The 23,789-nt window shown below is 41.6% G+C and overlaps 1 protein-coding gene across 15 annotated transcripts in view; it reads left to right on the top strand.

The window, feature by feature from the left end:
• FBXW11 (F-box and WD repeat domain containing 11) overlaps positions 1-23,789 on the top strand; it is a 99,616-nt gene that overhangs the window by 58,577 nt on the left and 17,250 nt on the right. For 14 of the 15 annotated variants that reach the window (XM_084825627.1, XM_084825576.1, XM_084825678.1 and 11 more), the window contains 4 exons: positions 2,962-3,024; positions 5,741-5,966; positions 15,262-15,448; positions 16,398-16,488. In XM_084825627.1, the coding sequence (XP_084681753.1) occupies positions 2,962-3,024; positions 5,741-5,966; positions 15,262-15,448; positions 16,398-16,488 (567 nt within the window). Of the gene's footprint in view, positions 1-2,961; positions 3,025-3,494; positions 3,765-5,740; positions 5,967-15,261; positions 15,449-16,397; positions 16,489-23,789 lie in introns of those variants that run through there. The other variant, XM_084825586.1, reaches the window with a different exon arrangement.

Below are 23,789 nucleotides of genomic sequence, written 5' to 3'. Positions count from 1 at the left end.
CAAAAACACCTCCCCAAAAATATCTCCAAGAAGAGTGGGGCCGCAAGGCCCAGAAACAGTGCAAGAGTAAGACAGGCAGTACCTCACTAATAGTCTCTGCATAAGCACACACAGTCTTAGTATAGCACAGAGCATAGACCACCAGCAGCCACACACCTGCACTTTGCTCAGAGTCACTTGGTGGAAGAGAGTGTTCCATCTTGCGGGAACATAGTAAGCTGCCGTATCCTGAGTCAGAACATTGGTCCGTCTAGCCTAGTGTTGTCAACACTGACTGGCAGCAGCTCTCCAAGGTTTCTGCAGGAGTCTTTCCTAGTTCTGCATGGAGATGATGGGAATTGAACCACAAACCTTCTGCATAGCATGTGCTCTACCACCAAGCCATGGCCCTTCAAACTTACACTTGCTTTAGCTCTTAAGGCTATCTCCATCAGTGCCCACATAGCTGTCTGGCCAGGAGTAATCCTGGCATAAAGTATCAACAGCAGATCTCAGCACTGATCTGGATGTAGAGCTGCAGCAGGAGTCGGCAACCTGATGCCCTACAACCCATCATTCCAGCCAGCATAGCAGATGTTCAAGGATTTTGAGAGCTGTAGTCAAAATCATCTGGATGATATCAGTTTGCCTACCCATGGACTATGTTCTAGATGAGCAGAGTGCTGGATCTTATCTCTCCAGCCTGGATTTTTCAAGATCATCAGTCACTGCATAGCAAAGTGGGAAATCTTAAAACTCCTGGTCAACATTAAGTCTTGCTGGAGGGCCACAACTGGAGCAGGGATTTAAGGGAGAATGCGCCAAGGTCTTCTCCCCAACAGGGCCTGATGGCTGCTAAACCCCATTGCCACAGATGCTGCCTGTCCACACCCTCTTTCCTCTGGGACTGGCATTTGGCACCACTCAGCTGGATTTGGCTTCTGGGCGGGCCACCAGGTTGCTAATTCCTATCCTACCTCATCTCTGAATGAGCACTTGTGTCAATGGCATGACCAGGTGTGTCAATTGGTTCTGAGTATAAGGGCAAGTTTACTTCTTAAGAGGATCCATGCACTATATTTCCGGAACCTGAATTAGAAAATTGGAAAGGTAGAAGCTTTCCAGATGGGAAAACGACCTTTGAAAAGTTCCTGGGGAATTGTGAGAAACCTTCAGTCACAGTAGTAACAGCCAGGAAGAAAAGATAGTATGTGAGCCTAAGCAGAGGACTGGGTTCATATCGCATAAGAGGCTTAATAGTTATTTATTTTCTCACTTGATGAGAATTTGCCAGCCACAACAGCAAGTGAAAATGAAGATAGATTTGAAAGTGTGTGGGTAATGTTTGGTGGAACCTTAAAAGCCATCAGGATTTGTAGGATTTCTGGTGAACTGGGGGCGGAGTTTTAGTGCCCTGCATAGTTCTTTTGGCTTACATTGGGTTCAGAATTATTATTTTTAGCACAGAGTGCACTCAGCCATGCACATTAGCTTTATGTAGGCAGGCTGGTATATCTTGTGTGTGCACCAGTGAAGCTGATTTTCCTTAGTAGGCCAAATTTATGAACTTGCAACAACAATGTCCACACTGTTGAGAAAAGGAAGAAATGAGGTAGAGATTCGATCATAAAAATTATCTCCATTTGGAACTGTGATTCTTCTTTGAAAGCCATCTTAGGGCCAAACTACATGTGCCATTAATCACGTGTTTAAGCAAACGTGTGTAACATAGTGACTTTGCTTTTGGAAATGAAGCAGCTGAGGGGGGAGGGAGCAGCCCAATCCCGATCATGCATCTGATCCAGATTGCTGAAAATAGCCCTCTACCTGGCTGCTATTTGCCCCCAAAGGTGCTGTTCAGGAGCTGGGGGAAGTAACCAAGAAGGACTAGTTTCAGGAGACAAGTGGTGCAGTGCATGCTCCATTTCCAGATCGGAGGGCATGCTCCAGATCAAAAGCATGTTCTGGACTGGCGTTCCATGGCTGCTTTTTCTCCATAACAAATTTTATCTGTACACCACCCACAGAACTTTGGTTATTGTGTGGTTTAAAACTGCAATAAATAAATACAACTAAACAACTAGATAATGCACGCTTGTTTAAACACACAAGTAATGTCACATGGAGTTTAGCCCTTAGCAGTCACATGATTAGCCAAGGGTGGAGAGGAGACTTTGTGTCAAAATAGTGCATGAAAAGGGGTGCAAGGAGGGATGCATTTGGCTTTAGGACAATCTCTCCTGTTCTGTAGAATGGCCAAGATGGACTTTCCCAAATAACTTGTTACTCCCAAATAAGTTATTACTCGCTTGCTTTGGTCTCCAGCTTTACGAACTAATTTGATTTATTAAAATAGTCACATTTTAAACAGTGTAGCCTGAAATATAAGTGTGGATCTTAAATCTGGTACTGGGAAGGATCTGTGTAAAGGAGACAGTACTATATAGGTTCAGTAATTTTATTATAAGTTAAGGTTTTTTTAAAAAATTCCTTTATTTTCATATAAGGGAGGTCTCTTAATTTTTCAGTACATTTCTCATAATGTAGGCATTTTTGTACTCATTTTTTAAATCGGAGAACTGTATCCAAAATTCGGAGAAGGTATAGAAATGAAATAAATAAATAAATAGGAAGTGCAAATTAGGTCGGTTTGCATGAAAATCTGAATCAAGTGATTTTTCTCCCCTGTCCCCAGAAATCCAGTCCAAAATGGACTTTCCACTAAAAAAAAGATGACAAATGGACAAAGAAATTCCATTACTGTTTATTCCATATTCTTTGGTTTACTGTTCAATCCTTCAATTCATGGTGAATCTAACTAGCTAGGTATCAGCAATTAGAAACTCAACTATTATGTGTATCCTATAATTATTAAAAGTAGGACTGTCTAATTTGGGGGCTTGCTTTTCGAAATTGGCACAAGATTTTACATGCAGAGGTATACATGCAGAAGAAAATTCAGCTTATGTTTCTGTTCCTTAGAACACATCAGTAATGGAGGATCAAAATGAAGATGAGTCTCCAAAGAAAAACACACTGTGGCAGGTAGGTCTGCTTCTCTTCTTCTCCCTCCCCCCAAATCCCCAATAGAGTATTGTAGTATATGCTGTAAAATGCATTAAATTCCTGAAAGAGTGAGTAAAGAAGGATACGATTGCCTTGGGCATTTACCCAGCTGTGTAGTATCTTCAGATGCTCTTGGTACGCTCTGAATTTTAGCATAAGCAAGAGCTTACCAGATAATTTCCTTAGAACTGAGAGCTGTCTCAACATTTCAGCAATACTTCATTTGAAGTTCTGGCTCTGTGTTGTTATAATTCAACCTTTGTGGGTTTCTTGATAGTCTACAGCAAGGGCTCGCGTGCACCCACACCTTAGCAATACTGATACAGATCGTTCTTTCCTCACTGCTAGCAGTGTCAGGGAAACAGCGATCTGTATGAGGATCTCTGGGGGAAGGAGTGGAAAGTACAGGCAACAGGGAAATTATTTGGGGGGGGATTTGGTGGTGGCAGGGGGTCAAGACATCCTTGTGGAGGAGGCTGTAGTAAAGGACCTGGAGGTCTGCAGGGTGTGCAGCCCTAGGCTACAGGATAGGGGTTATGGAAATGCAGACAAATAAGATAAATTATTATGAGTTTCATCTTATTTTTGGAAGGTTTGTAACTGGGACTTTTGCTAATCACAGCATCGCTGTTGTTTTGGCCAAAATACTTGTTTTTGTTGCTTTTGGCAGAAATAACAGCTGGCTCAGCTACAAATGCAGCCCCTGTGGAAACAAACAGGTACATTCATTGCATTGCCACCACTTGGCATTTCTCAATGGGTGGGTGAAGTAGTGTTGTGTGCATGTGACACTAGCTGCTTTGTCGGGAAAGTGGGGCAACACAGGACATGCAACCCTATAGCAGCTACATTTTTGGTGCTTTACCGTATCTCTTTAAGGCCAAAAGAGAGAGCTGCAAGCAGATGATCTGTATTTTCCTGACCAAGAAGTGTAGCTTATTGCCATGGTGGTGGGATAGTGGGTGGGTGAAGGTGTGCATGGGTGACAACTGCTACTTCTCCCAGTCAAGTGTAAATTGCATAGCTGCTTTATAAGTGTTTTCCATAATGCTGATTTTATTTAGTATATCATTGGATCAAGGAGCAGCTGTAAGGTTCATGTTTATACACTTTAGGAGGCATTTTCTGCAAGTTCAAAACTGGACAGAATGAGTAAATGTTCTTGCTTGACCTGTGAAGCCCCAGTGGGCTAATCTCCCATTTCTCTGTGGGTATTCAGCAATTCAAGACACTGTCTAGTGTGTCTATACTGTGGATTCACCTTTTCTCTGTAGACATTGAATTTTGGTTGTTTAAACCACGGGTTGTCAGGGCCAAGCCTCCCGCCTGCTCACCACTTCTTTGCATCCATCTTGCTAACAGCTCAGGACTGCCCCATTCCTGGGTTTTCAGTTGTGATGGCCAAACCCGGCTTAAACAGCCCAGAGTTTGAACCCATGGTTTGTTGTTGGGTTAAAGCTCTGGGTTGTTTCATTGTACCTCGATTGTTTAGCAAAGTGGATGAAAAGCAGATCTGGTGAGTGGGCAGGAGGCAGTGCACTTGCTCACTCCTGTGTAGCCCCGTCAATTCATGGGTTGTTTAACCCAGGAATTGGCGTTTTGTGCAGACCGTGTCACATTCTGGCTTCCCTTTACCTTCACAGATTGTTGAGTATCTGTTATGCCTTTGCATCAGTGATCATAGTTCTCTGCGGTCACTAGATGGTGCTGTGAGTGCAATGATAGAAATTCTCAACAAAGATTAGGAAATAACACGGACACACTGCTTTTAGTGCACCAAGATTAATAGCTGTAAAAATAAATTAACAGCTCTCCTGTCTCTGCTGGATAACATTTTTTGTAGATCCCCTTGTAGAGACTAGAACAATTTGCACATACAGATTGTCAAGTTAGGATGGTCGTTTGGTGCTTGGCTTAATGCAATTTCCATATGCACTCAGATGTTTCATTTGGTAGCTCGCCTGATCTGTTCAGGGTCAGCTTTACTCAAAAACATGTTCTTTCTGTGACAACCTGCGGCTCTTATAGTCGCTTGGCTGTATGAAATTGGATCAAGTTGTTGCAGAACTTTTGTACATTGCTCATGTGGTAAATGTTAATGGCTGGAAGCTTACCTAGCCTCTTAACTAGCTGCTTTTTGTTTTTGTTTTTTTGTATAAACACAGTGATAAATAAGCAAGGATTTTAATTCTCATCAGAAAGCCCTGATCTTAAACTGTTGCTAGTGTGAAGTGCAGAACTTTGTTCTATGATTGAAAAAAAGAATAAATTTAGTGACGGTAATTCATATGCTAAACATCATGATAGTAACCAAATGGAAATGAAATGGAGAAAGACTGTTCCAAGTGGTGTACAAATTAATGTTGGATGGGAAAACTCTGATCCAGAATAGGGAAAAAGTGCACCAGTGGCTGTTTAGTAGCAACTTGGAGGATGATTAAGGGCACGATCCTATGCATGTTTAGACAGAAAAAACTCCTACAACACTCAGCATTCCCCAGCCAGCCATGCTGGGAGTTGTAGGACTTTTTTCTGTCCAAGCATGCATAGGATTGCACCCTAAGTTCTGTACAGTAATTTTGTCACTTGAATACCAGCACAATGTCATTAGACATATCTCTAATGTTCTAAAAGTTAAAGTGAAGCTTGATATGCCAATGTTTAATTTTGCATTTTGTGTTCCTAAAAAAAACAGATAAGCAATGGAACTTCATCTGTGATAGTCTCAAGGAAACGACCATCTGAAGGAAACTACGAAAAGGAAAAAGACTTGTGTATTAAATATTTTGACCAGTGGTCTGAATCAGATCAGGTTGAATTTGTGGAACACCTTATTTCACGAATGTGTCACTATCAGCATGGACATATTAATTCTTACTTAAAGCCCATGTTGCAAAGGGATTTCATCACTGCTTTACCAGGTAAGTTGAATCATACCTAGGAAAATAAATATAAACATAGGTTGTGCGCTCTGCTGTGACCTAATATTACTTGTTAATGGAGTCAGTATGTTGCATATTTTGATGCACCTTCGTCAGTTTTGTCTGAATAATGGCAGTGGCCACTGGATGCCAGTATTGTTCCATCTAAACATAGACTGTGGGATGTGTGTGTGTGTTTTAAATGGGAGTATCTGTAGTGCAAACTTACCTTAAGCGTCTTCCTGTACACAAACCTACATGCAACATTTGGTATACAAAGCCTGCTGCTGCATTTTATTCACTGTTATGTTTCCTAGCTGTTGTTAAAAACTGGTTCAGAGGAAAACAAGCTGCCTGCCCTTTCAGCTAATTTACTATTTTGGTTTTCATGCTTTTGGTCCATGATTTAAAAACTAGTCGCATTGATGTTCTTTTCTGGCTGTTTTGTTTCAGAACTGAATGTCTTATTTAAAGGAAATGACCCATACATTTGTTAAGTGTGGAATTCAACATCACTGTTAGATGCACTGACAAAAAAGGAGCCTTGTGGTTGGCAGTGGGCTGGCAAGCTTTAGTTGAGTTTGCAGAAATTCTGTCTGTGATCTTGAACAAGTTGCTTTTGCTTTGCCCATCCTAAACATCTGCTTGTCATTCCCAAAGTTACTGGGACTCCTGCGTACCTACAGTGATGTTCTAAAGAGAGAGATAAAATAGGGAAGTTTGTTCTTATAATGTATCTTCAGGAGGTGCTCTGAGGGAGATCTTAAGTATCTTCCTAAAACGTTTGACCAAGAACAGTTCTATAGGAGTGATAATGGGATAACTTGAAGAAATTAATTTGAACTGGGCTATGCTAGAGGGTCGGCCCCCATGATGATGCACTGGCTCCCAGTTATGGTGTGCATCAGTGTTAATCATCTGCTCCCTTCTTCTAAATCTCTCCATTATTCTATCCCATCTCCTCCCTTGCTTTTCCTTATTCTCTCCACTGTACATAATAAGTTCATCTGCTATTAAGTCTCCTTTTCCCCAGTCCTGTTTTCTTGGGTTTCTTTCCTTTACCTGGAACTAAATCTCCCCACGCTTAAGCCACATCCTTCCCCCTTCAAGGCTCTCCTCAGTGCTCAGTTCTTCAAAAGCCTTTTCCATTTAATTAAATCATTTTTTTTCTGAACTGCCTCTACTCCTCTTTGATTTTTCCCTGCTATATCCCCATTACCCATTTGTTAATCCCTGACCTTTTCATCTGTGTGGCCTTCTCTGTCTTATCCATGTTGAATGGTCTCTTGGTATGGAATATATAGATTTTCTTTATAGCCATGAGGTCTGCAAAATCTTCAGAATTGAATCTGATCTTAGTCTTCTAAAAACAAACAACACCCCCCTTATAAAATTGCAAATTGGTTTCTGTATACTGGGGCTATTGACACAAAAATGTTACTTTATTCACCACACCTGAGTAAAATAAAAACAAAACAGTGTGTTTCACCCATAGGACAAACTCCTTCCTTCCAGTCCTGTAAGGAAATTGATCATAGGACTGGTTCAGACATTACAATTTCTCATCCACACAAAACTGAGTTTGTTCTCATGTGTATTCTTGCAGGTGGGCTGCATTTCAACAAGTATTTCTTGTCAACAGAAGCCACCAAGATCATTCCCTGCTAGGCTTGAACCATGTAATGATTTGAGCAGTATCAAATCGAAGACTTGAATTGTACATTTGTTTGTTCAAATGGCTTGTCTTGTACTATCAACCCATTAACCCAGTACTAGAATAGACACATTTAACTATGTTCCCATTGGTGAAGGGGAATAAAGTTTGCCTAAACCTATATTCTGAGTGTGTGAGCCTTTGACATATATGGGCCACACCAATTCAGTAGTCCTTAAACCTTACACCTTGTCTGAGCCAACAAAGTTATTTGTTCTTCTACACCCCTCTCCACAGCTTTTTGAATGGAAATATTAGACCATCAAGAACAAGAAGCCCTTGAGATTGCTTAGGCCTAGTTTGTCTGTAGTGCTGTTTTATTATTTAACTCTTAACCTGTCTCAAGTAATAATCTTGTTACTTAAGATTACTTTATTACTTATTACTTAAGTAATAAGCAGTTACTTACTTAAGTAATAAGCAGTTACTTACTTCCTACTTATTACTTAAAGATTTCTTTAACCTCCCATTAATATTTAGAATCTTTAATAATATTTGTTACACTTTGGAAATTGAAGTTTTCAATTAATATTTCATTTTTTAAAGATTATTAGGGGGTGGGGAAATACCAGGATTTTGACCTTAACTGCTGCCCCATTGGCCTTTTAATATACTTGCTACAAAGGTTTTGTTCGGTTCATCTTCACTGAGCAATTAAAGGTCTATCATTCCTTTGGGATGCATGAAACTCAGTATGTAATACAAAATAGTGCATTATGTATGAAGAGCTGTTTCCATTTTCTGTGAAATGCTTGGTTAGTTTTGTGATCTTAAGAGTAGTATTTTATTACTAGCACTCTGAGCAACTACTAATTGGCATAGAAAGATTTATGTTCTGGTGCAGTCTTAAAATCTTACAAATAACATGTATGTATGTATGTACGTATGTATATGTTTGCATAGTCTTGCTTATGACACACACAAATGGCCTTGGCAATTTATTCTTGTCAGCTGTTCTGAATTAATCTCATAATCGGGTAATGCTGCATTAAAGTATAATGTTCTGAAAAAGATAGTCTCATATCACTTAAAGAATGCTCAAGTAGCTTCCTCTTGCTACCATCCATTCTGAATTTTGCACCTGTCCGCATACACACAAAATGGAAAACATTTGTGGTCTCTGGCTTTTTTTTAGTGGAAAAAGTGATAATTATGATCTGAACTTCCCTCCCCCCAAAATGGTAGTAGAATGTTTAGTCTGCATAGTCTATTCTTGTCAAGGTAGTTTGTGGTTAGCTTGTAGTGATGAAGGCATATGCTTCAGGCTTGAGGCAAGATGTAGTGTCACATGGTCCATAAGATGAAATTGGACCTGCAGGTGTTGCATTTAGATGGCCTCAAATCCTCTTAGGGCTGGGTTAGTTTTTGGAAGTTTAATTGCAGTGTACTTTTTCACAGAACATGAGAAAGGAACTGTGCTAGAAAGTATGAGAGTGCTGGAGCTTTGTAATTGTGCCTTTGTAACCTTTTTTCTGCTAGGCTCCACTGCTTAGAGAGCTTTGTGATAGGGTACTTCCCAAGACTTAGGTCCGTATTTGAGCCAACTAGACTTGGATTGAAAGGCTTGGACTGAAAGCCTTGTTCAGTATGGGAGAGCAGCTAGACATGGGTTAGCTCATTTGTTCTTGGGTTTGGCATCCTGGTTCCAGAGAGAGCAATGGGTGACCAAACGTATTGTGCATCGAAGTTAAGTAACAGCGTGAAGCATCTGCCCCCAACCATTTTTTTCTTTATAGCTGGAAGGGTAGGACTTTTTTATGCTGAGGCCAATGTTGCGGTTAACTTTGGTGCCTTCCCATCTCTGCTATTTAGCTGTTTTGTATCAAGTAATATGTTTTGGGCAGCTATGGGCTTTTGTGGGTTAAGTAAGAATGCTTGAGCATCTAGGGGCAAACAAATGATTATATTAAACAGAAGTAAGCTTTATTTGAAAAAAAGAACATATTTTTGGGAGTAGAGTACTGTCTTTTGTTCCTTTATGTCTAGTACTGATAAGATGATAAATGCTATACACCAGCCATGTCACCATCAGTTTATAGATACTCGACCCAGAAAGCAATACATGTTCCCTTCTCTCAGTAGGACAAAGAAACAGACACATACAGAGAGAGACAGAGACTGAGAGAGTCCGTGTTCATAGAAGTGGTGATTCAACAAACACAGATTCATTGGTAATCTTAGTAAAACGACTTCCTTGTCGAGAGGCAGTCTTTAGTTCTATTCCACATGGGATCCATCACCACACTAGATCAGTCATCAAGCATTTATTTCCTGTGATTGGTTGTTTTCCTCTTGAGATCAATTGCTAAATTTTGTTTAAAGTGTTTTAGTTAAAATAAAAACACGGAGAGGGTGGTAGGAAAGGAAGTGATTTAACTAAAACCTGATTAACAAGCATTACTTTATTCAGGGATTTATAACCTGCTTTTCAATTTTCAAGTTCCTGGAGCTGGAAACAATCTATAATGTTTTACAATCCAAGGCAGAGCAAGGTCATTATGAAAATCAATTCAGACAACTAATGCAAAACAGGAAAATGGAAATGTAGCCAGATAAAACGGCCAACATGCAAATATGCAAAAGGTTAACTGTTGTTTAGCAAAAGTATCTACTGCACACCTCAAGGTCCTGGATTGCTGGATAGCAGCAAATTATATCCATGCTGGGTCACCACTGAAAACACTGTACTAGCTGTTGAGGCCAGCTTTACCTTTGATAGCACTTGCACATTCTCAATGCTAGACCTTCATGAACAGGAAGGTTCATGTAAAAGTAAATGCCCCCTCAGATAGCCCAGACCCAGGCTATATAAGGATTTCAAAGGATAGGATCAGGACCTTGAATTTAGCACAGAAATACAAACTGGTAACTGGTGAAACTCTTTAAAAATTGTTGTGTTGCATTCCATGTGGTTAACATCAGTCTGGCTGCTGAATGCTGGACTGATTGAAGTTTCCAACCTCTTCAAAAGGAGACCTACATCCAGTGCATTACAGAAGCAGAACTAAGAGGTGACCAGGGTATGCAGATGAGATCTCTCTCTCTCTCTCTCTCTCTCTCTCTCTCTCTCTCTCTGTCTTTACCATGAAGGGATACAACTGGCTTATCTGCCACAGCTGATAAAACACACTCCTGGCCATGAGCAAATTAGCTCAAGAAACAGTGCTACCCAGGCCTAAAGTATCAAGGCAAGAGCTTGCCCACTGCTTCTGTCCTGGCAAGCACCCTCCCTGAATGAAATGGATCTCTCGAGTTTAATGTTGCTTGGTACAAAATACCTGCCAGGTCTGAAGCAGAGCCTCACATGCTGCTTTTGGCTAGTGCAATGTCACTCCGCAGGTGATTTTTGCTTGGGCTTGGGCTATCCAGGACAAAAGCACAGCATATGGCATTGATTTTGACCTGGCAGGCGCCCCATACCAACATCCATCCCACTTCTCAGTTCCAGGGTAGAGTTGGAAATGTAGGGGTTGGGGGAACCCTGCCCCTCCCCCCCAGCAGCTTGGCCAGGGTGGTTCTCTTCTCTAACACCCCCCTTCCGCTGGAAGGAGTTGACCATTGGTGCTCTAGACCATCACTCTTCTTCTGAGCATATTTATAATATTTTTAAGCATTACCCAAAAAAACGCCTCTTAATACTCAATGTATCATGTCTCTCAAAACTGCTGATAGGACACCAGGGCAACAGAGGTGACTAAAAGCAGTGGCAAGGTACTCCAAAGAGCTCCTTTAGAAGTACCCAAGGATTCTGTTGAACCCAATGGGACTTTCAAAAAAACTCACACACCCTTAGAACAGCAAACACCTATGCCATATCTTACAGTGCTTTAGAAACTCTCCTGGATTTCAGAGAAGTTTGTCATGTTTCATGGCTTACCGGTACTCAAGAAACCCAAGTTCAAAGCTTCATTGAATATACAGAACTAGTTCTGCGGTCCTTTGGCCAGTATGTTTATGCAGTCTTGACTTCCATCACACTCCTAACTTTCTAGGTGCAGATAATTAACTGGAGATCAATAAAACTCCCTAGTCTTGCCCTGTCAGGATTCTGGCAGGTTTGCTTCTTACTGGCTAGAGAAGGTAACATCCCATATGATACCACTACTGGCCTAGATCCATAGGAGATGGATTGGAGTACCTTGAGCTGTAGAAACTAAAGTGTTTAGGTACTATTATTGTAGAAACTAAAGCATTTAGGATTTTAATTTGGGGTCTGATTACTCATAAGCTGCAATCTCAGCCTATATAAGCAACCCAAGTGTTCGAACCTCTACTGTTGCTATTGGAACGTGAGCTGCTGCTCGCTTCCATTATAAAGTCTTAGTTTCATCCATTAACTTTGGATTATAGAATTGTTTTGACCTGCTCAGTGCCAGTTTTGCTTTACCACAGGAGAGAGGATGCTTGTGAAGTCTGAAGGAAATTAAACTGTTTTTGAAATGCACAAGCTGTTAACATTTTTTAAATTTTTCTCTCATCTCTCAAAAGCTTATTGCCACTTCCGTCTTTCCATCTAATAAAGTCACCATGGAAACTTGTACTGGTTACATGCCGCTGGCACACTAAAACACAAATAGCTTTTGTGGTTGGTACTTTTGCTTTCTTCTTTCATTGATGTTGAGGGGGAAGCTTTGCCCTTTGATTTCCTTGCCGCAGAACTATATATTGTGCAAGAGCACAGTACTCAAGAAGTCATACTTAGGAAACATAAGGCCTTACTGCTGATAGTGGTAGTAGGCTATTCTCTGTGTTACTCCTACCTGTCACGAAAGTGCTCAGCTAAATCACACTGAAAGTGTAACATGGAAATGTCATTTAACTAATCCAAAGAGAGGCCAAGCTGATTCCAATCTGAATTTTCCTCAGAAGTAGTTACATTTAACTGGCACTTCCATATTCTGCTCTCAGATGCCTTTACTGAACATACCCTGGGAAGTGAATGTGAGTTCCTCTTTGCTGTTTTAAACCCCACAAATATTCTTTGGGTTTCTAGGACCATGTTCTAGCCCCACCTGTATATACATATTCATATAACAGCACAACCATTTAGAAAAAGCCAAGTCTGCTATTTTGAGGGCCTGCTCTTTGTTCAGACTTTACTTGTACCCCTTCTTGTTCACTGAACAAATCCCGCCTCACTCTATCGATCCAAAGAGCTTGGAAAGGACTCTCAGCTTACATCCTAATACAGCTCCAGCTCCCATCAGCCCCAGCCAGCATGGGCAATACCCAGGGTTGATGGGAGTAGTAGACTAAAACATCTGGAGAGACCTAGGGGTTGGGAAAAGCTGTTCTAATGGCTTCCTGAGTGGGCAGAACCACCTGTTGAAATTTTCTCTTCAGATGCCTGAAGAGTATTGACAGGTTTGTATGTACTCTGTGCATAACATTCTATGCCAAGAAAAGTTGTGGGCAGGTTATACAAACTAAATATTTGTATAACTAAATGCTCGTATGTTTTTCAGAATTTATTCTGCTTCTAAGCATGGGGTGTTAAAAAAGCTGGTCATAGATCTGAAGCCCCGTTACTGACCACTGGGGATCCGACTCTTGCTTCTTCTCTGGCTTCCGATGGGGCCTTATCCACACCTTCCCAAACCTCTCTGTGCAGTCCTGAGGGTTTGAAACTTTTTGAAGCATCAAAGGAGAGATTCTCAGGCTACTGAATTCTGCAGCCAGTGCCAAATTATGTGGTGGTTTTCCTATGCTGGCACAGAATGTGCACAACATTGGTTGCTAGACTTGTGCATGTTGAATTTTTTTTAGAGGGGATTGTCTAGTTCAAGATGGTAGCACCAGCTACTGTGTTCATATTGCAGGGATGGCATCACAAAATTAGTACCCAGCCAAGCAGGAGGCACAAAGGAAGATACAAAACATTAAACAAAAACTCTGATCTGGGGAATACTCCCATCTTTCTCAGGAGGGGAAGAGGAAGAATGTTACCCCAGAAATTTGTCGCAAATAAATGTGTTGTGTTTTCTATACGGCTGTCTTTTCTGTGGTTTTATTTTTTTGCCGCAGATTTATTTTACACATTCTAATCCGCAGCAAGTCGGGCTATGACTCCATTCCTCCATATTCTGGAACAGAATATCCCAAAAGGCGCGGTACATGTTATATAGAGGCCCCCTATGGCTAGAGAGTCATTTATGTGACTGGAGAGGAAAACAGTCCATTTGGCTGGAGATACCTTTAGTATAATGCAGCTTCAGAATCCCTAAAAGAGATCCATTAAGTAATCTCGTAAGAAGAAATAAAGGAGCAAGGTGAATTCTGGACACTTACATATGAATAAGACAGCCGTTGCACTGCAAGCTATTTTTGCAGGGAGTTGTCTAACTTGATGCTAAGTGCTTTATCAAATAGCAATAACAGCTGAAACTATCTTCTTGGAAAGTTGTGCCCCATATTCTAGTAGAGAAGACCATGGTCTTCCCTTGGCCCAAGTTATTTATCACAAGACCCCTTGTTGGAACAATGGTTGGGGGCTGCCCCCGAGATTTACCCTTCTAGTGATGTGAAGGATATGGGAGAATTTTTTAAAAGTTTGGGTCTGTGTTCTACAATTGAGGTTAGATTTCAGTTTGCTAGCCAGCCAGTATTTTACTGCTCTGAGTAGTTAAAAAACACAGACACTAAAAACACGGCTTTTTCAAATATCAGTAATGGAGTCTGAAAAGCTATGAAAATCCCACTTGGTTCCATGAGTAGTCGGAGGGTCAAAATCAAAAGCAGGCAATATTGGTGGTCAATACAATCTTGTTGACACTTTCACTCAATTGATAAGGCAAGTGTATTCATGTGCTAAACTTTTGACCAAAGGTTAGACATGTAAGAAAAGACCAGCAAATGCGGATGGTGTGGTTGTTCAGTCACTTTAAAAACAGATACTCTGAAAAAGGGACCTTATACTTGTAGTTACATGTAGAAGTTATTCTGATCCAGCCCCTACTTTAAGGGCTTTGTCTCTGAGGCCTGATAATCAGTGTGCATAAAGAATGACGGCCAGGATCCAGAGAACTGTGGAACGAGTTCCACATGCCTGGGGGCAGTGTGGGTGGGAGATGGGAAGCTTTGGATTGGGATAGCAGGCCCCTAGCCATATGGCAAACCACTTTCAAAAGCAATTTTTTATATATATATATGTGGGGGAGGGGGGAGGGTGTGTTCCCAGAAAAAAAAAAGAAAATGGAAAAGCCTTTTGGCATGCTTAAGATGGCTCTCTGGTTCCCAGCCCAGGCATTTACTTCAGATAACATTTTTTGGATCTATCAGCACTTTTTCATTCAGAGGCCAAAGAGTTCCTCTAAGTCATCATTTGGGTGTCTTTAGTTTGCCATATTGAATCATAGTGCTCTGAAGTATGTTTTATGCACACTATTAGTTGGCATTTATCCACAATGGCACAATATTAGGCTGAACAAAAATATCGAGAAAAGGTTAAAGCTGTAATATTCCCCCCTGCCCCCGCCCCCTGGGTTCCCAGGGGCAATACAACTTCACAGTGTGGAAATACATTTGCAGGTTAGAGAGTGGTTTGCTATGATAAGATTGACAATTCTGTTCTTTGTTTCGTAGAACAAGGCTTAGATCATATAGCAGAAAATATCCTATCCTACCTTGATGCCAGGTCACTCTGTGCAGCGGAGCTGGTTTGTAAGGAATGGCAGCGAGTTATTTCAGAAGGCATGCTATGGAAGAAGCTTATTGAGAGAATGGTACGAACCGACCCGCTCTGGAAGGGGCTGTCAGAAAGAAGGGGCTGGTATGTATCTGTGCACAATTTGCATACATTCTTTCTCCTTTAAAACAGAAGTACTCCCAAAATATGGATTGGTCAGTAATGGGGATCTTCTTGAACTCTCAATAGAAAGACCAATCCAGCCTTCCCCAACCTGGTGCCCTCCAGATGTGTTGGACTGTAACTCCCATAATTCCCAGCCAGCATGGCCACTGACTGGGAATTATGGGAGTTGCAGTCCACATCTGGAGGGGACCAGGTTGAGGAAGGCTGGGCTAGGCCATGGCAAATATTAGTTAAAAACTTGTGCTTGTGTGCTCCAATTCCCTTTTCAGTCTTTAGCCTGGACTATCTTTCCGTGCTGTAAATAAGTATCTGTAAATAGCAGCTCTGCCAGCTGCCTCAAGTGTGCATTTCTATTAGGTGGGGGCATATCGTCAGCTAAATGTGGACATTGTATCTAGTCTGCAGCATGAACATTGGAGCTTGTCCACCAAAATAACAGTCATACCTTTGCACACTCTCCAAGTTATGTGAGGGACTACGCGGGGCACAGGCCCCCCAAGCACTGTTCCCCTTCACTTCCCCCTTGCTCTTGCTATGGAAGCAGAGCTGGAGCTGGAAGGAAAAGCAAAATGGGGGGTGTTGCAATACATCTAGCTATGCAGGCCTGTTCCTCTCCAGGTCTGCCGCAGTCACACATGTTCTTACCCTGGAGGTACAGTTGGAGCTGCAGCTGCTGACTCGGCTTCCAGGTTATGAGCAGGGGGTGGGGGGGCTCCAAGGAAGGTAGGCATGCATAACTGGGCACACTCCCTCCGCTCCTGATTTGTTCTTGGCATAGGAGCAATTGTTGTGCCAAGTAAGCGGGTTTAATGGCTGCTGCTGCTGCTGCTGCTTATCCTTAGTGCTTTTTGCAAGGCTTTTTGTTTCTAAACGCAAAATTTCACCTCTCTCTTTTTTATTATTATAGGGATCAGTACCTGTTTAAAAACAGACCCACAGATGGCCCTCCTAATTCATTTTACAGGTCACTGTACCCAAAGATAATACAAGATATAGAGGTATGTTTTCGAAAACATTGTTTTAAACTGTATTGAGTCTGATGAAGCTGCGTCTTCACGCAACTTTATTCTCTCGCCATGCTTTTTAAAAATGTGTTTTAGTATTATAAGGATCTCAACTTTAATCACCCTTGGAGTCCTACCTGTTTCATTGAGGCCATTGTTCTGGTAGAATGATTTAAAAAGAGCCCTGAGAACCAGCAGCTGTGGAGTCAATTTAAAATTTCTAACAGTGTGAATTTCAGTAAGTGCTCTAAAATACATAATTGAGAAATAGGAAAGTATCAGAGCATAAAAAAATACTGATTGTATATGCAAAACAACTTCCTGACTTTCAGGAGATGAAGCTATTGTATGCCATATCATTTCGGAGGCTTGCATGCATCAGCTGTGCCCAGGGAGCTGCTTTGCACGTGCAGGTTGCTCCATTCATTTCAGTGGAGGCAAAAGGTCTCTGTGTGTGTATTCCTTTGCTCCTGTAGCCACACAGGAGAACAGCGTGTGTGCATCAGCATTTCTGTGACCAGGAGAGGTATCAGGATAAGGGCGCAGGCCTTAGAAGAAGCTGAACAAAGCAAAGCTTCAGTATTCTCAAATCCCTTCCTCCATTACAACTACTTAAACAGAATACAGGAGAATTCAGTTTAGCCACTAATCCTGCTCTGTTATCAGAATAGGGCCAACTATCTGGTTCTGTTAAAAACAAATAAATACAAGTATTAAAAACAAAAGTTTTGAGCATCACCTTTCTCCTCGAGGTTCTATTTAGAATATAGTAATATGACCCCTCATACTCCTTGTTTCAATCCTGATGATCAGAGTATGCAGGTCTTAAATTTTTAAATCATGAGAATGTCTGTTCTACCTCGACCCTTTGTGCTTTTCTGAAGGTGAAAACACAGTAGAGTGCAAAAATGGGAGGAGGAGGAGGGGGACTATTGTTTTTCACCTCTTGCCCATCTTCCCAAAATGTGTTTAAACTGCAGTGGTGAGGTGGGACATTAACATGCATGTTTCCAGCCTAGGGAACTGCTCCTGTTGGCCAGTTACCCAGCTGTAGTTACTTGCCAGAAGTGTTGTAATACAAAACTGCATTAACACAAGATGCTGTTGATTGACTAGATAATGCAACCAGTAATGTTGCAATATTATATGCTCCCAGGCTTCTGTATACAGAACCTTTTTTCTCTATATGGGGAGAGAAAAACTTTAAATCCTACCCCCCCCCCCTTTCCTCAAATAGTTTGACTTTGCCATATTTTATCAGGGAAGATTTTGGAGGCACCCCTTTAGCAGTTGGGCGCATGCATTTGTATATTTGTTTCATAGTGGCAATCTTGCCTCTATTTTCTGGAGAGACATTTTTCAGTCCTCCTGTGCTTGTTAAAAGAGCTTGGAGTCAGACCCTAATCAAATTATAAATTTAAGAAGCAATTTTTTTACAGTGATTCCAGTTGAATAGAAAAAGTATAAAAGTATATTATTGTTCATAGTACAAGAGTACAACTATGCAAGGTTGGTGTCAAGAATCTGTAAAGATCCCTGATATCTTAGTTGTGCACTTCTTTTCAACTTCCTTGAGGCATGAATTTTAAAAATCATTAATATCTCCTCCTTCTAAACTGCTGCGTTGACATAGCTATTGTATTAAATGACTTTTCACCATGTTGGGGTCATCTAGATCCCGATACCTTGGATATGCAGTGTATCCTTTTCTCTCACTAACTTTAATTGGTATCCGACTCAATAACCTTTTGATGAAACTCTCAAATTAAAAAAACCAAAAAAAGCATAATGGGAAGGTCAATTCCTTCATTTTAGCAGGGCACACAGGGCTGGATCCAGAGACCTACATGACAAATGCTCGAGGAAGCCTTTGTTGGGCCCACAGTGCTGCATGGCAAACCTGTTGTGAATTGGAGGGGAGCTTCAAAAGCAATCTGTGATATGGTATTGGGATCTGCTGTTCAAAGGAAAAAGTCACAAATTCCATTGGCATGCCCATGCGTTTGGAATCCCAGCCATGAAATACAGCAGCGGAGGTTAAGGAAGAAAACAATAGCCTTCTGGCACCTTACAAGAATAATAAACTTATTGACCTGGTCCGCACATAACACTAACCCATAGTTTAATTAACCCATGAGTTGGGGAATTCTGGGTTGTTGTGATGTCCGAACTGAGCCATGCTAACAAACAATGCTTTGTTAACCATGAACAACCCATGTTTTGTTGTTGGGTTTTGAATTCTGGATTGTTTAAACCTTGGGTGGTTGTAACATATGAAGCCAGAACTGTAGTTTGTTCATGGGTTGTTTTGCCAAGCTACAGAGGTGGCAGGCAAGAGTGGTAAAAAAAACCCAGCCACTCTACATGTCAGTACTACAGTGCCACAAAGGCATTTGGGATACAGCAAGGGGGTGAGATGAGGGAAACAACCCAGGAATTGAGAAAACAAATGACGGTTTGCTCAGTCATCCGCCAGACAAACCCTGGGTAGGGCAACAAACCATGGGTTAAGTAAACTATGGGTTAGCATAATGTGTGAACCAGGTCATTATGGTATAAGCTTTTCTTGCCCAGAGTTTGCTTTGTCAGATGCATGAAGTAGGCTCTAGTCTACTGAATCTTATGTTACAATACATTTCTTAGCCTTTAAGGTGCCACAAGTCTCTCCTTGTGTTTGCTGCAACAGGCTAGAGGCTACCCCTCTGAAATTAGGTGGCATTACTTTGATCTCATTTGGGGTCACAAGGGTTAAACATTTCTATTATCCTTTGGAAATAATGTGTTTTTTAAAAACTCAGTCCAAGCTACTGTCCATTTTTCCCGTGATCATTTTGGATTTTTAAAGGGCAAGTACCCAAAGTTTTAGAAAATTGCAGATAAGAGAGTTTGATCTCCTAATCCCAATGAAAAATTTAGTAAATTTAGAAGATTGTACCTGTCATTTGGGGGGGGGATTAAAATTATCATCTTTGTGTGTATTGTTATTAAAGTTGTAACACACTGCAAAATTTGGTAAAAAAAATCCTTTGAAGAGCAATGCTTTGAGGTGGGGAGGTATGGTTTGCCCATAGCTCAATCTGATGTTTGATTTTCCCATCACTATCAGTAGAAAACTGCCTGTGGAAAATTTAACATACCTTGCTTGTCTGGAAGATACCTGGGTTTTAGAGCATCACAACTGTACATAAGTAAGAAATATCTGATTAAAAGTTTGCCATTAAAGCACAACCTAATACAAATAGTTTTTATTGTATATATTGACATTCCAGCATTCAGTCACAACGGCTTCAGTCAGATCATTCTTTTAAGAACAGTAATAGAAAATAAATCAGACATTTAAAAAATGCTAAAAAGAACTTTACCTAGCTCCCATCCCTTGCATGCGCTACTATCAGCTAGCCGAAAAGAAGTGGTTTTCCAAAAGGTGATTAGGCTTGGCTTGGCAGATCTCCAGGAAGCAAACGTCACACAATTGTGCAGCAGCTATTGCTAATGGGACACAGGGAAAGAGGTGATCTGAGCCGCATTTTTTCCCCGCTACTAATGTGAAGAGAAACAGATTAGCTCTTGTAATGTATTAGATCTATTGATGCATTGATACAATTTAAAAAGTAATTCTAAAACACAGTGGCAGAGAGAAATTACAGATAGTAAAAATCAAATGTAACCTGGCCTTTTTGAGTCGCATTTAAATTTGAGGCCAAAATCGATGCTGCTATAGCTGGTACTTGCTCCAAGGTCATATGAACTGGCACATTGCCTTGCAACTTTACATCAGTGTGTCTTTACTCCCCAGCAAATATCTTGTAAGAACACAGTGTTGGTGCCTAAAGCTTCTCAAAGAAACTAGGAAGAGAATAACATTCGTGGGGGTGGGGGTGGGGAGAACGTTTTTAGAAATAGGTACGTTGTTTCTCTACTTCTGTAGCGGCAAGTGGTTGAGGGCAATTGTGTAACAAGAGGCTTTCTTTCATTCAGGGTGGTCCAGTAACGTCTGATCCCGCCTGGATCCATTGTGCTGACCTGCCAGATTTAAGTGTTTTAGGAATTCCCTTAAAGGGAAGACTAGTTTTGGGTTCTTCCCAGGAAATATTATTTAGGTATGCAAAACTTGTTTTTGTGGAAATCTGACTTGGTTCAGTTAATCATGTGCTTGGACACCGTCCCAAAATAGTGTAGTACAATTTGACTCTTATTAGCAGACTGTGTTAATAGGCAAATTGCCAGGTGTACTGTTGTTCCCCCGACTCCAAATCCCTGGGCTTTTTCCATATTATCCATGATGCTGGGCCAACTGCTTAGTTATTCCTTTAGAATTAGTAAAGATATAATTTATTCCTCATGAGCAGTTGCAAACACTGTTTTCTGCTCTCGTATCTTTTAACAAATAAAAGCTTCCTCCATCTCTCTAGCCGACCCCCCCCCCACAATGCACATAACCTATGCAGATGCTTTCTGCTTATATTTTGAGATTTCTCCCCCCTCCCCCCCAAAAAAGATTTTTGGGTGGTGGGGAGGTGAATGATTTTTTTAAAATTTATTTTTATTTATTTCATTTCTATACCGCCCAATAGCCAAAGCTCTCTGGGCGGTTCACAAATGAGACCAGACCATCAAATGGATTCCCTCTGTTCAATCCCAAGTAGGGGGAAAGTTTTGATTTGCTTCCTTTAAAAGAAAAGAAGATGAAGCATGATTTTTCCCCCCTGTTCAAACACAGTTAATTACAGGAGCCAGAGAAATAGGAGCATTGCTCACTACGTTCTTGGTGGCCTCTAGATGTTTTGGATTACAGCTCTCATGATCACTGACCATTGGCCTTGTTGGCTGGGGCTGATAAGAATTGTAGTCCAAAACACCTGGAGGGCAACAGGCTGCCTGCCACTGCACAATGTGGACTTTTGGGGAAAACCTATTCCTGATTTTGGAAGAGGTATATTTATTTCCAGCTGTGCTAGAAAGAAAATGATAGCAGTAATATACTTCTTAAGGAGACTAAAATAACTTTGCAGCCTTGTAAGTGCTTAATTGGGCACTTTTAAGTAAGGCTCTAAGGCTTACTTACCTTAAGTAAGGTAGAGTAAGGCTCTACCTACTCTCAAAGTTCCCTTGGTATGGGGAGATGCTGCTTGCAGCTGCTGTGGAGTTGTCTAGACCTGGGAGCCGACATGCGCATGGAGCTGCACACATGCAACCTCTTATGGAGGCTAGTCTGCATATTCCCATCTCGTTCCAACCAAAGTGTCAGTAACTCTAAGGCTAGAAGGAAGAATGAAAGCCACTTAGGCAGGTTCCACAGCACAATGATTTTTATGTAGGATGGTGGATGGTGCATTCTGCACTCTAGCCTGATGCCAGTGGCTCTAAGGCAGGAGAGGGCAACTCTAAGACAGGGGTCAGGGCCACATTGCCCTCCCTAGAACCTACTGGGGGCTGCACCCCACCAAAATTTCTGCTTTGGCAGAAAAGCAACAACAAGAAACCAGTGACTTTGCAAGGAAATAAGGCGTGCAGGGAGCACACCCATTGTTTGCAAGCAGAATCCTGGTTCTGGATGTGTGATTCTGCTTCCAAATGAAGTGTGTGTTCCCTGCACAACCATCTCCACAGTGGCAAATGCAGGGGCAGGGGGCTCGCAAAAGCGGCCATGAAGGGGGGTCCCATTCAGCCCGGGGGGGTCCACCCTTGCTCTAAGGCCTAGTATTCCTCATTGAGGTGATCATGCTGTTATCTGGATTGCATCCCCCCTTCAGTCTGCAGGTGAGGGTACACATGACTGAATGTTTTTCCATATGACAGCAACAACAACCCTCCCTGCACATAGAAAACTAGCATCACAGGGAAAAGCCTAGGCGAGAATCCTTCTTTCTAATATGCATGCTTTCTTGATGGAGTTTTTTATTTTTTGAAGGAGAATTCTATCCTGTGAACACTCACTTCTACTGAAATTGTCACCCCAGATCCAGGCTTTCTACCTCAGTGGTCCAGTTTGCATGTAATGCCAATTTGTGGGTTATTTAACCCACAAGTTGGCGGGGTGAGTGAGTGGGCACACTGCCTCCTGTGCTCCCGGCATTTCCACTTTTAATCAACAACTACGATCGGCTGGGTTGAAGGTTGTGAAGCGTGATATGTGAACCCAGAGCGCTGGGATGGTTAGGGGCTAAACAACCTAGTGGTTAACCCAGTAACAAATCATGGGTTAACCTCTGGATTGTTTAGCCCCTAAAAAAGCCAGCACTCCAGATTTGCACATCACAATCACAACTTACAACCTGTCTGATCATAGATTGTTGATTAAAAGCAGAAATGGGGAGGGTGCAGGAGACACCACGCTCACTCACTCCCGCTCATTCATGGCAAATCCTGGGTTAATTAGCTCAAGATTTGCTGTTATGTTTGAACCAGGTCATGAGAGTTAGACCTAGGTCTAGAATCTTTAACAAAGCTTCATGAGTGTAACTGTCCAGCAGTCTTCAGCTCTGCCACAGGGGAGTGGGTCTAGCCTTCTGAAGGCAGCTGTTCCAACTAGCTGTAAATTATAAGACTGAAATAAACATAGTCTGATCAATCCTAGGCTTGATCAACCCTAGGGTTTTGGACAGGGCTTCCAAGTAAGATGGTCATTTTCTATAGCTACAGCTAGGGCAGTGGGCACCCCACACTTAAAATTAATTAACTAAAATCTGTATTCAGTCAATCCAAATTCTGCCCCAAGAAAAGCTGGATTCTACAACCTGTATAAAAAATGCAAGCTTCTTCATACTTCCCCCCCCCTTTTGATATAATTCTGCCATTTTTAACATGGAGTAATGGAGCAAAGGGGGTATGTAGAGCACTAAGGTCCTTCTGCGGATCTTAATGAAAGGGGAAGGTTACCATGTGCCCTAAGGCCAAGACATTTAGGCCTTCATAGACACCTTAAAATGAGAATCAAACTTAGTTGTCTGGTAGTCAGTGTTGCAAGAATTGGCAGAATATGCTAACTATGCCCAGCCCCAGCCAAAAGACAGGGGCCATAGCTCAGTGGTAGAGCACCTGCTTTGGATGCAGAAGGTCTCAGGTTCAGTCCCCGGAATTTCCAGGTGGAGCTGGGAAAGAATCCTGCCAGAAATCTGAAGAGGCAGAAATCCTGCCAGTCAGTATCGACAATACTGGGCTAGGTGGACAAGTTGTCTGACTCAGTATAAGGCAGGTTCCTATGTTAGGATTTGATAATAGCTGAAGTTTCTGAACAGTCTTCAAGGGCAGTACCATTTAGGAGACATTGACGTAATCAGTCCAAGAGAGTTAAC

Source organism: Heloderma suspectum, chromosome 1, assembly GCF_057233095.1.
Source record: "Heloderma suspectum isolate Gila_16-S chromosome 1, 16-S_ref, whole genome shotgun sequence".
In the NCBI taxonomy this organism is placed as follows: Eukaryota; Metazoa; Chordata; class Lepidosauria; order Squamata; family Helodermatidae; genus Heloderma; species Heloderma suspectum.
This window is presented reverse-complemented; position numbering and strand designations above follow the sequence as displayed.